The sequence below is a fragment of the Caretta caretta genome, chromosome 3 (assembly GCF_965140235.1).
Source record: "Caretta caretta isolate rCarCar2 chromosome 3, rCarCar1.hap1, whole genome shotgun sequence".
Classification (NCBI taxonomy): Eukaryota; Metazoa; Chordata; order Testudines; family Cheloniidae; genus Caretta; species Caretta caretta.
This window is the reverse complement of record NC_134208.1, coordinates 151,628,548-151,641,877: the sequence shown is the minus strand read 5'-3', so window position 1 is coordinate 151,641,877 and position 13,330 is coordinate 151,628,548. Positions and strand designations below refer to the sequence as shown.

Below are 13,330 nucleotides of genomic sequence, written 5' to 3'. Positions count from 1 at the left end.
ATCAACAAAGGGGGTGCCTGTACATCAAGGAGTATTTCAGGCAGGACTGCACGGAGGGTTCCAATAAGAAATGGTGCACCTAAGTTATCGTTGTTATTGGAACAAGGAGGTTAGCCTGGCCTCTGATTGATACATGGCTAGATTTACCTCGCTGCACCTTCTCTGTGAGTGACTGCAGTGTGACCTAGAGGAATGAGTCCCCTAGACAGGGGAGGAGGCAAATGAGTACAAAACAAATCTGGTCTATTTCTTGTTTTGACCCACTCCATCTATCTTTTACATCTTTGGCTGGCAGCAGACGGTGCAGAAGGACTGCATGCCATCCACATCTCATGGCTGCTCGGCAGAAGATGGTACAGTACGCCTGCTAGCCATCCCCATCTCTTGCCTGCCTGGCAGAAGATGGTGCAATACGACTGCTAGCAATCCTCATCTCTTGCCTGCCTGGCAGAAGATGGTACAGTACGACTGCTAGCAGTCCGTATCGCCTGCCTGCTCACCATAAGACGGTTCAATAGGACTGACTGCAGGACTAAAGAGAATGACCTGGTCAAGTCACTCCAAATTTAGTCCCTGCGCCCATGTCTGCCCAGGCGCTCCCAGCCGACGCGGCCAGGAGCACCTCGGACACGATGAGGACCAATCGTATTGCACCGTCTGCTGCCAGAAGGCAAGGGGTTGCTGCTACTGTGCAGCAAAGCCGTACCGCGTCTGCCAGCACCCAGGAGACATAGGGTGACGGTTACCTGAGCGGGCTCCATGCTTGCTGTGGTATGGCGTCTGCACAGGTAACTCAGGAAAAAAGGCGCGAAATGATTGTCTGCCCTTGCTTTCACGGAGGGAGGGAGGGAACGGGGGCCTGACGACACGTACCCAGAACCACCCGCGACAATGTTTTAGCCCCATCAGAGCGCTCCATTGTGACTGCTCTGGACAGCACTCTCAGATGCCCGATTGTTTGCCATTGCTCTGACGCTGGGAGGGGCGCTTACAGGGTTGGCTTCAGGGAGCTAAAATCAACAAAGGGGGTGCCTGTACATCAAGGAGTATTTCAGGCAGGACTTCACAGAGGGTTCCAATAAGAAATGGTGCACCTAAGTTATTGTCCTTATTGGAGCAAGAAGGTTAGCCTGGCCTCTGATTGATACATGGCTAGATTTACCTCGCTGCACCTTGACTGCAGTGTGATCTAGAAGAATGAGTCCCCTAGACAGGGGAGGGGGGGGAAGCAAATGAGTACAAAACAAATCTGGTCTATTTCTTGTTTTGACCCACTCCATCTATCTTTTACATCTTTGGCTGGCAGCAGACGGTGCAGAAGGACTGCATGCCATCCACATCTCATGACTGCCTGGCAGAAGATGGTACAGCACGACTGCTAGCAGTCCGTATCGCCTGCCCGCTCACCATAAGACGGTTCAATAGGACTGACTGCAGGACTAAAGAGAATGACCTGGTCAAGTCACTCCAAATTTAGTCCCTGTGCCCATGTCTGCCCAGGCGCTCCTGATCGACCTCACAGAGGCGACCAGGAGCACCTCAGACATGACGATGACGGCTACCAGTCGTACTGTACCGTCTGCTGCCACAAGGCAAGGGGTTGCTGCTACTGTGTAGCAATGCCGTACCGCGTCTGCCAGCACCCAGGAGACATAGGGTGACGGTTACCTGAGCGGGCTCCATGCTTGCCATGGTATGGCGTCTGCACAGGTAACTCAGGAAAAAAGGCGCGAAATGATTGTCTGCCCTTGCTTTCACGGGGGGAGGGAGGGAACGGGAGGCTGACGATATGTACCCAGAACCACCCGCGACAATGTTTTAGCCCCATCAGGCATTGGGATCTCAACCCAGAATTCCAATGGGCAGCGGAGACTGCGGGAACTGTGGGATAGCTACCCACAGTGCAACGCTCCGGAAGTCGACGCTTGCCTCGGTACTGTGGAAGCGCTCCGCCGAGTTAATGCACTTAATGCACTTAGAGCATTTTCTGTGGGGACACACACACTCGAATTTATAAAACCGATTTCTAAAAAACCGACTTCTATAAATTCGACCTTATTCCGTAGTGTAGACATACCCTTGGAAAGACTTTGATTAGAGATTACAGACACTTTTAATCTACCTGCAAGCAAGACAAACAATTTCAGGATCTTTCTATCCAGATAGAAGGCCAGGGCTCTTCTGATGTCAAGGGTGTACAACTGTGCTTCTTGATTATCGAGGGGAAGGTTAGGGTGGAAGGACGGCAGGTGAATGGGTTGGTTAATATGGAACTGGAAGAAATTTTAGGTATAAACATTTTGGATGGGATCACAGCGTGACCTTCTCCTTAAAAAATACTGTGAAAGAGGGGCATGCCTCTACTTAGCCATCACTTGGAGATCAGGAATGTCGTTTTCATTGATAAACAGAGCAGTGAGCAGGCAGTCATCTGTTCAAATTGTGGTCTTATGCGGCATTTAGGTACCAGATTAAGGATCCAAACAGTAGTAGGGTGCTTGACTGGCAGATCAAGATTCCTCAGGGAACTCGGAAATTTCTGTCATTGGGTGGGCAAAAATGGAATAACCCTCTATTGGAGAATGGAAAGCCCTGATGGCTGCTTGATGGATCTGACGGAGTTCAGCAAGAGTCCAGAACTTTTTAGTATTAGGATATAGTCCAGTATATCTGGCAGTGAAGAGGTCATCAGTGAAATATATCTGAGGTCACACCAAAAGAGAAATCTTGTCCATTTTTGGGAGTATGTGCAGCGAATAGACACTTTCCACCTGTGTAATAGTACTTTTTTTACTTCCTCTGATCAGGTGGTCTCTAATCCCATGAACCATCAACCAACCATGCTTTGAGACAAAACACTGCGAAACTGGAGTGAAGGATCTTCCTGCCTTCCTGGGAGAGGAGATGAGGAGCGGCATGAAGAGTGATCGCGGAGCAAACGGCCAATTATATTAAGTAAGGAATACATGTTTGCCTGGGCCAGGTCAGAACTATTAAGATGACTCTGACTTTGTCTCTTTTTATTTTGAGGAGAACATTGGCTATTAGAGGAGTCTGCAGGAATGCATACAGGAGATCCAACAACCAATGAAGGTGAATAGCATCCCTCAAGGATCAGTGACCCAGTCCGCCTCTCAAGCAAAACTGGGTACATTTCTTGCTTAACTCTGTGGTGAACAAATCTGAGGGGTGCTCCATTGATGGAATATATGGTGTAATAACCTAGGGTCTATTTCTCTCTCATGGTCTTGGAAAAAGTGCCTGCTAAGTGTATCCACAGTCACATTTTGAACCTCCAGGAGATAGGCTGCTGTGGTGATGACCTGGATGCATATGCACCAATTTTAAAACTTGACCTCCTTTGCGCAGACAGGGGGAGGGATCTTGCTCCTCCTTGCCAATTAATATAAAACATGCATAATATGTTGTCCATCATGATCTGTATGTGTTTGCCCCTGATTAGTGGTAAAGATTGGAGACAGGCGTATCTGACTGCTCTGAATTCCAGGACATTGATATGTATCGTGGTCTCTTGCGACATCCACTTGCTCAGGGCTGTGAAAGCATCTAGATGGACTCCCCACTCTAGCACAGAGGCATCTGTCATTATGATGACCACTGGGAGAGGATGTGAAAATGGGACTACTGCAATAGTCTTTCCAGCAGTTGAGGGATTGTTTTACTCAGGTGGGTATGGAAAGAAGCACATTTTAACTGTCTGTTTGGTGAATAAACAGCCTGAGCCGCCTCTAAAGGGAGTTCTTGACTGGAGTTTGGGAACTGAGTTGCATTATACTGGCTATGTTGGAAAGGGCCACAAACCTGTGCAGAGGAAAATAGGCCCTTGCTGTTAATTAATTTAGATGAGCCCCTATGAATTCTAAGTTTTGTACAGGGGTCAAAGTGAATTTTTGAATGTTGAATTGTAGGGCCAATTTGAGGAAGAGATCTATGGCTTTGGAAGTTGCCTATGACGTTCAGGTAAGGGAATACTAAAATATATTTCCTGCAGTGCTGTGCTGCTACTACTGACATGACTTTCGAAAAGACCCTCAGGGCAGATGACAGGCCAAAGCGGAGCACCCGGTACTGAAAGTGGTCCTGACCGACAGTGAAACATAGGAATCATTTGTGGGATGGATGGATCACTATGTGAAAATATGTATCCCAAAGGTCGAGGGCTGAGAACCAATCCCCTTGCTCTAGTGATGGAATTAGTAGCCTCAAATCTAGGATGAGTCTCCAACTGCCATTCTTTGTTGGTACCAGAAAATACCCAGAATAAAATCCCTTTCATCTGTGTTGCATGAGAATTGGTTCTATAGCCCCCAAGCATAGGAGAGAATCTATTTCTTGACGAAGCAAGCTCTTGTGAGAGCAGTCCCTAAAGAGTGATGAAATAGGGGGTTTGTTGGTGGAAGCATAGTAAAGTAGATGGTATTCCCTGTGGAAATCTCCAAAACCCACTTCTCTGTAGTGATTAACTCCCCAGCCCACCTAAAGCAGTAAAGATGGTTATCAAACAGAAGAAGACAGGTGAATTGGTGCAGCTGGTAAGGAGAAGGATGGTAATTCAGGCCCTCAACTAGCCTGTCAAAATTGCTGCTTGAAAGTGGAAAGAGAGGTGGATGGTTTCCTTCTCTGGAATCTGTCTCTTTTGATGCGGTTCATATGGCATCTGGAAGCTCAGGAATTAAGCAATATGGGATCTCTGAGCCATATGTGACTTGCTGAGCTTCCTCTTGTAGGCAGGTGTTTTGATACCAAGCAAATGCCAGGTAGCTCTAGAGTCGTTTCACATTCACAATGTTTCAACTGTGCTGTCCACAAACAATTTAGACCTATCAAAAGGGAGATCCTCCACCATATTCTGGACTTCTTTTGGAAGCCTGGAGAGCTGGAGCCAGGAAGCCCTTCTCATTACTACCAATATAGCAATCAAACAGGCAGCAGTATCAGCGGCATCAAGGGAGGCTTGTAGAGATGTTCCGGCAAGTAGTTGTCCCTCCACAATGACTGTCTGGAATTGCTCTCTATGTTCTGCCCGTAGGTGGTCAACAAAACAGTTCAGTTTGATGTAATTTACATTATTGTATTTTGCCATTAGTGCCTGGTAATTGGCAATTCTAAATTATAAGAAGGTTGACGAATAAGATTTCCTCCCAAGTAGGTCTAGATGCTTATGGTCTTTTTCATGGGGTGTGGTTTTGGTGTGGTGTTGCATTCCATGTTCGTTAACTGTGTTGACTACCAAGGAATTTGGGGAGGATGAGAAAATAAAAATTCTGAGTCTTTTGCAGGAACATAATACTACTTATCTGCTTTCTTCATGTAGCAGGCATAGTAGATGGAGCATGCCAGATGATCTTCACTGTGTCCAGAAGGGCATCATTGACCAGCAAAGCTAACTATGCAGGCAGATGAGAATGAATGAAGGATATTAAGCAGCTTATGAATCAGACTTTCCCCTTCCACAAACTCTCTGGAATAGTGGAGCACCTGGAGAAATTTCAGGTGAAACCATCAGTTTCAGGCACATTTCAGGTGTTCTCAATGTCTTTGATATGGAAAGCATGTCGGAGCTGAGCAGCAAGGAATCAGAAGTCTCTGATACAGCCAGGTCCCAGGGGAAACAGAATGCCTGCAATGCAGAGCATGCTGTGAGTACAGAGTCTGTGGTCTGCACCAAGGTGTTGGTGGCTGAGGCCACTGACAGTACTGTGGGTCTCAGATGAGCCAAGGAAAGTGCAGTCGGAGCCCAAGCAGGCTTCTCTGGTACTGAGGAAGCAAAGGATGCACTTTTTTTGCCGTCTTGGTCTGCTAACGATACCGATGATCTCTCCAGGCCCATGGCTTTGCCATCTTTCAGTCTAGCAATGCCCTGGGTAGCTGAGAAACCAGCAGCTTCTTGGGTACTGTAGCAGAGCGACCACTCACCGGTGCAGTGCCTCCTGCTGGTTGTCTTAGGAATTAGCTCTTTCAGCACTCAGACCGCCCTCTGCTGGCCGGTGTCTTGCCTCAGGCCCTGGGTCCCTCCCAGACCCCAGTGCCCTTTACCTCAGGGTTCTTCCCCTGCTATACTCCCACACTCTGGGTCTCCCGTCCCAGGGGAACCCCCAATCCTCTATCCCCACCTTGCCTCAGTGGCTACTGCCAGTCATCATCTAGCCCCCTTTCACTGGGGCAGACTGCAGTATGTAATGACCACTCATCATTGGCAAGGGGTTCCTGTTGAGATGCTGCCTTTGCCTATCCCTGGGCTGCCTCTTTACAGCCCCAGTACCTTTTGTAGGCCTTCACCAAGACCTGCAGCCTGGGGGTTCACCAGCCTGGAGCTCCCCAGCTCCCTTTGCCCTTCCCCAGCACTGCTCCACTTCAGGTACCTTGCTCTCAGGCAGCTAGCTCTTCCCACTCCAGGCCTAGAGTGAGACTGCTCCAGCTCCTGGCCCCCAGCCCTCTTATAAGGGCTGGCTGGGCCCAGATTGAGCTGGCCACAGCTGTGGCTGCTTCCCCAATCAGCCTAGCTTGGCTGCTTTCAATCCCTGTTCTCCAAGAGTGGGGCAGTTGCCCCACTACAGGCACCTAACTGGAGAGTGGATGGTGCTGAAGTGGCTGAAGACACCGACAACCTCAGCTTTTTAGAGGTACATTTTCCACCTGGTGATCCCAGAACATGGTCCTTGGAGGACTTATGACAGGGGCCTTGCAGCTTCCTCTTATATGCCCTAGAGGAGTGCAGCTCAGATATAGTGGAGGCTGTAGATATGCTTGGAGAGTGGCATATGGCATGGTCCCTTAGCTGGGGTCAGAATCTGGGTGTAAAGAGCTGTCCATCAGCAGCAACCAAAGTTTTATCTACCTGTTTTTTTCTGGCTCTGGATTTCAGCACAAGACAGAAGTTATACTTCTGTACAATGTGCAATTCCCCAAGGCAACAGACACAGCAGGAGTTCCTGTTGTTTACTGGGATTGCCTCCTGGCACGACAGACAGCATTTGAAACCAGGAGAACCAGGAATAACCTCCCAGTAGGCAAGAACTACCTTATCTACTAATATCTATCTAAATTATATATGAGAATTTTATTTATTTTTAACTAGGCAGCTAAAGCTACTGCTGCTTATTAATTACACTAATACTAAGAACTACAACTAATAAAATAATAAATGAGAACAAAGTTGAGGACATCTCAACAGGAACAATTGCCAGAGCTCCATCTCAGGCTGAAGCAGTTGAGAAAGAACTGAGTGCAGTTCCCCCACACTGTGCTGTATAACAATGGCATGAGGCATAAAGTTGACTGGCATGCATGTGCAGGCCAAGTGGACACTACTATAAGAAATCTCCAATCAAAGGTGCAGGGCGCGCTAGCACACCTAGACTGGAGCACCCATAAGGAAACTACTTGCAGAACTTTAGTTAAGAAAAGTTGAATATTTATAAAATAAAAACACAATGAGAATACTTACTAATGTTACTGAACTTTCTCTCCAACAAAATAGGGTAGTCAAGAAGCCATTATCTAGTGATTCAACATATCTGAAAACACTTAATTTAAAGGTTGTAGATTATATTCATGCAATTTCTCTGTCATTCAGAAGGTTAGGGAAATGCTACAATATGTGTTGAAGATATATCATTTAAGACACCATGTCTGAGAATAATAAATTACATTTACTTAGTGCCATTGACTAGCTTTGAACATCTCATCTGTACCCTGACACTAATCTGTCTGAACTACGTCTACTTTTATCATTGTAATTTTTGAAGCAGTTTCAAGCTACCAATTTTTAGAAGAACTTCCCATAAATTTCCTTTTCCCCTCATGAACTCAAAATATGGAATTCCCCCCAAAAACAGTTGGGTCCAAAACTGAGACTACTAACCATGTTAAGATTATGTATTTTATACATCACCGGTGCATTATTCCTTTTGATATCTGGGAATCTAAACTTACTAACAGTATAAATATTATCACTTTATGAACAAAATTATTACTATTTATTACTCATGTAACTCCATAGTGTGTATAGTAGTACACTACAACAGAGCAATGACAGATTTCCTGTCCTAAGAATTTGAAATCACAACAGATTTGTATAGATAGATAAAGTATAGGCCTGATTTTCATTTATAGTAAGGCTCCTTAATAGAGCCAGAGCCGTATAAATGGGCCTTAATGTAAATGAAAATCAGGGCCATATATCACTAAAATCACTGTAAAACAGAAACATGCATTCTACATGAATTACTAAGGGCAAGATTGTGTTTGGTACCTTCATAATTGTGTAAAGCATGCAATGGGCTACACAAACTGTTGAGCCTTTAAGCTCAGAGATTTCAGTGATCCCACTAACATGGCTAATAGCTTAAACCTCTTCAAGAAAAGCAGAGGGGGCAAAGAGATGGTCAGCACAGGGGGAAGAACAATGCTGCCCCCCTTTACGATGTTTCATTTGCTGTTTTCACCTGAACTCTGAAAGACATAGTACATTCCTGAGGCACAATGCCACTTTGAAGCTTCATTTGGAGCACTGAAACTGTGCAATGCCCCCCAACAACAGGATGGTAAAACAGGTATGTGCTTCAGTTTAGCACTCAGGAAAATTTATATGAAAGACTAAAATTATAATGTGGCAATAACATGAACCTTTGCAAAACATTAACAATTTCTTAACTTTTTAATTTTTATTTTGAGTAAAACTAATATAAGCAACAGGAAAAAATGAGAATACCTCATGTATACTTTTTGCATTTAGAGGGATGTCATTCCTATAACGAACAAAAAATAAACAGAGTCCTTTGAATTTGTCTGGTGCAGTGTCTAAATATAATCTCATAATTTTAGTTCCTTTTACAACTCCTGGAATTGTTCGACCACATTCTGAAAATAAATTTAAGCACATTACTATTTTAAAATGTATGTATATCATAAAATGTTTAAAACTATTACAGTGAAATAAAATAGTTGCAACTCAGTATTTTATTTATTTTTTCCCTTTTGTGCATGTCAGGCACAACCCAGATAGTTTCCTTAATAGCGCTTGTGTATGAACATAATTTGTTAAAAGGAACTGTGAAATTACATCATTAAATAGTTTTTTTTTCTATGGCGAAAACTAATAACGTTCATGAACAATTTATGAAGCTATTAGTAACTAAATACAAACTTCAATCCTCTGCAAATATATCACAATCCTCATTGTCAAAAACAATTGAACTGTTTTTGACTGATCGTTTCCAAAACAATTCAGGCTGAGGCAGATACACAATATTAAACATTTGCGCTGAAATGTTCAAATTGGGCAAAGTTATAAACTGCAAATAGGGATTTATAATGGACTACCTGAACAACAGGCAGTGCAATAAGCCCCACCTATAACAATATTGTTAAAAATTAATAGTATGTACCTACTCCTGGTGCTTCTCCTTCTTGATATAAGAATTTCAAAGTTCTACTTCCATCTTTGGCAATAAAATTATCAAATGCCTGTAACTGTTAAATCAAAAAGTAAGTTACTGTAAATCAAATGCTGTCAAATTACTAGATTTTTATTTGTCTTAAAAGAACATATAGCGTTTAATTGGAGATCTGTTCAAAGTTTTGGTGATATGATAAATACTTTATCCAACACTGGCAGGGAGATGAACTAGGTAACCTAATAGATTTTTTTTTTAGTCCCTAAACTTCAGTTGCTGGTATTTTCACAGGAATTATGCCATAGTATCATCTTCAAGAACTAATTTATTTCACTTATTGAATGACTTGCAAAGCACTAATCACCACAGCAACTATTCAATAATACACACAAATAGTAGACAAGATGGAGAAAAAATGGTTACCTACCTTTCCTAATCGTTGTTCTTTGAGATGTGTTGCTCATGTCCATTCCATTCTAGGTGTGCATGCACCCACATGTGCGGCCATCAGAGATTTTTGCCTTAGCAGTACCCATAGGGCTGGCTGTGGGGTCCTCTGCAGAGCCACGCTCATACCGCTGTATATCAGGCGCCGCTGGCCCTATGCCCTCTCTGTTTCTTCTTGCCGACAACACTGACGGAAGGGCAGGAGGGCAAGCAACGGAACGGACATGAGCAACACATCTCGAAGAACAATATTTACAAAAGGTAGGTAACCATTTTTTCTTCGAGCGCTTGCTCATGTCGATTCCATTCTAGGTGACTCACAAGCAGAATCAACGGAGGTGGGCTCGGAGTTCACAGTATTGCAGATTGCAGCACTGCTCTGCCAAAGCCAGCATTGTCTTGAGCCTGCTGGGTCAGCGTGTACTGCAACGTGAATGTGTGGACGGACGACCAAGTTGTGGCCCAACAGATCTCTTGGATTGGCACCTGTACCAGGAAAGCTGCTGATGACGCCTGCGCCCTAGTCGCATGAGCCATTATGATCGCCAGCGGGAGCACCTTTGCCAGCTCATAGCAGTAGAGGATGCAGGCCATGATCCAAGACAAGATTCTCTGTGCTGACACTGGGCAATCTTTCATCCTGTCAGTGACAGCAACGAATGACTGTGTTGACTTACATAACAGCTTTGTTCTATCAATGTAGAAGGCCAGCGCCATCTGACGTCCAGGGTATGCAGCCTGCGCTCCTCATCCGTCACATAAGGCTTTGGAATTGGGAGATGACCTTGGGCAGAAAGGCCACATGTGGACACAGCTGGACCTTGTCCTTATAGAAGACCATATAGGGTGTCTCTGACATGAGTGCCCTGATCTCGGATACCCTACAGTCCAAAGTTATGGCGACCAAGAAGTAGACCTTCCAGGAGAGAAGCCAGAGGGAGCAGGAAGCCAAGGGTTCGAAGGGGGGACCCATGAGCCTCGATAGCACAAGATTCAGTTCCCAAAGGGGGACCAGGTCTCGGACATGCAGGTAAAGGCACTCCAAACCTTTCAGGAAGCACGCCATCATGGGATGGGCAAAGACCGACCGGCCTTGAAATGGAGGGTAGAACGCCGAAATGGCCACCAGGTGTACCTTGATCAAAGATAGCGATAGACCCTGGTGCCTAAGGTGCAGTAAATAGTCCAGGGTGTCCTTGCAGCGGGGCTTCTTCCACATGAATGTGTCGGTCAAAGGCCCAACACATGAACCGCTTCCACTTTGCCACATTTGTAGCCCTCGTGGACAGTTTTCTGCTGCCCATCAGGACCTATTAGACACCAGCAGAGCACTCCCATTTGTCCATACTCAGACACACAAGCAGTCAAGTGCAGTGATGCCAGGTTCGGGTGCAGCAGATTGCCATGGTTCTGGAACCGCAGATCTGGCTGAAGAGGTAGCTGCAACAGGGTGGCTGCCAAGAGACCCAGCAGCATGCCAAACCAGTGTTGACAAGGCTACACTGGGGCTATGAGGATAACCTTGCTTCACCTTCTGTCTTGCTTCACCTTCCACAGTACCTTGCGGATCAACGTTACCAGTGGGAAGGCGTACATCAGTGCTCCTGACCATGGAATCAGGAAGGCGTCCAACAGGGAGCCCTTGTCCCTGTCCCACAGAGAACAGAACATGTGACACTTTCTTTTCTGCCTGGACACAAACAGGTCCACGTGGGGAGTCCCCCACCTGCCGAAGATTAGGCTGACCACCTCCGGATGAAGGGACCATTCGTGTCAAGACTACAAGGTCTTACTGAGGTGAACCGCCAGGAAGTTCCTGCTTGTAGGCAAGTGGGCAGCCACCAGATGAATGGCATGCCACACACAAAAGTCTAAGAGGCTGAGTGCCTCCCAACACAGGGCCGAAGACCTGGCGCCGCCCTACCTGTTGATATAATACATAGGAGCTGTATTGTCCATCAAAACCTACACCACACTGCCCTTCAGGTGGGGCAAGAATGCCTGGCAGGCCAGGAGAACCACTCTGAGCTCCCCGACATTGATATGAAGGGTCAGATCGCATCTGAGATCAGGGTAAGCAACGGAGACAGGGTCACGAAGGGAGCTCCCTGCAGCACCGATTTTGGATTCAGACACAAATCCAAGGACAAGAGGATGTGGCTCAGCACCATGACCACTCGGTCCAGGGTCCATGACCACTCTGCTGGGGATAGAGACTGAGGCCAGCCACGCCTGCAGTGGCCATAGATGAACTCGGGCATGGCTGACCACGTACATGCAGGCAGCCATGTGGCCCATTAGTCACAGGCACGTGTGGGCTGTGGTGTGTGGATGGCTCTTTATGTGGGCAATCAAGTCTGACATGGCGTGGAAGCACGCTTCTGGAAGGAAGGACATGACTCAGGTGGAGTCAAGAACCATTCCGATAAACTCTATGTGTTAGACTGGCATTAACTTGGACTTTTCTGTGTTTATTAACAGACCCAGATCATTGCAGATGGACCACACCAGACTGAGGCTGTGTTGCACCTGCTCCGGAGAGCTGCCCTTGATGAACCAATCGTCGAGATACGGGAAGATCTGGACCCCCCAACATCTCAGGTAAGCTGCTACCAGCGCCACATATTTTGTGAACAACTTGGCAGCCAAGTACAGGCCAAAGGGTAGCACTGTGAACTGGAAGTGACACCCAGCCACTATGAAACGCAGGAAGCGCCTATGGCCCGGGAATATGGAGACATGAAAGTAAACATCCTTTAAGTCGAGATCGGCATGCCAGTCTCCCAGATCCAGGGAAGGAATGATGCAGGCCAGGGAGACCATGCGGAATGTCAACTTCTTGAGAGACTTGTTGAAGCCATGCAGGTCCTGGATGGGTCTGAGGCCCCCTCTGGCATTTGGGATTAGGAAGCAGCGGGAGTAGAATCCTCCTCCTTCCATGTCCTGAGGAACCTCCTCCACAGCTCCCAAGCCCAGGAGCTTCTCTATTTCCTGAACAAGGAGTTGCTCATGAGAAGGGTCCCTGAAGAGGGAAGGGAAAATGGGGGGGAGGGCAGGAAGAAGGGGTGGTAAAGAACTGCAGGATATAGCCCAAGCTACTATATCCAGGACCCAGCAGTCCAACATAACCCGTGACCAGGCCGAGCAGAAGGGGGAGAGGCAGTTGAGGAAAAGATGGGCAGGATCCAGTCGACTGACTAGGACATCTGTAAAGGGGCTAGGCCGGGGCTCAACCCTCTGCGGGGCGGCGGGGAGCCACACTGGCTTGCTACACACAGTTGACTTTGGGGAATTTTTCCGGCCACTGGAGTCTCCCTCAACAGCCCTTGCGGTAACTGGAATGAGCACTGTAGGCCCGGGCCCTGAGTCAAGGAGGGGAAACAAATAGTCAGTAGCTCAGGCCCTCAAGCAGGGGCTGAGCAAATAGTTCAGTGGTAACAAGTCCAGGCCCTGGGTCAGGGCGG

General features: G+C 46.7%; 1 protein-coding gene across 1 annotated transcript in view; it reads right to left on the bottom strand.

The window, feature by feature from the left end:
* The window catches only part of DNAH8 (dynein axonemal heavy chain 8), a 598,059-nt gene that overhangs the window by 550,202 nt on the left and 34,527 nt on the right, over positions 1 to 13,330 (bottom strand). The window contains exons 4-5 of the mRNA XM_048843472.2: positions 9,411 to 9,495; positions 8,735 to 8,883 (exon numbers count right to left, since the gene is read on the bottom strand). Of these exons, the coding sequence (XP_048699429.2) occupies positions 8,735 to 8,883; positions 9,411 to 9,495 (234 nt within the window). The remainder of the gene's footprint in view (positions 1 to 8,734; positions 8,884 to 9,410; positions 9,496 to 13,330) is intronic.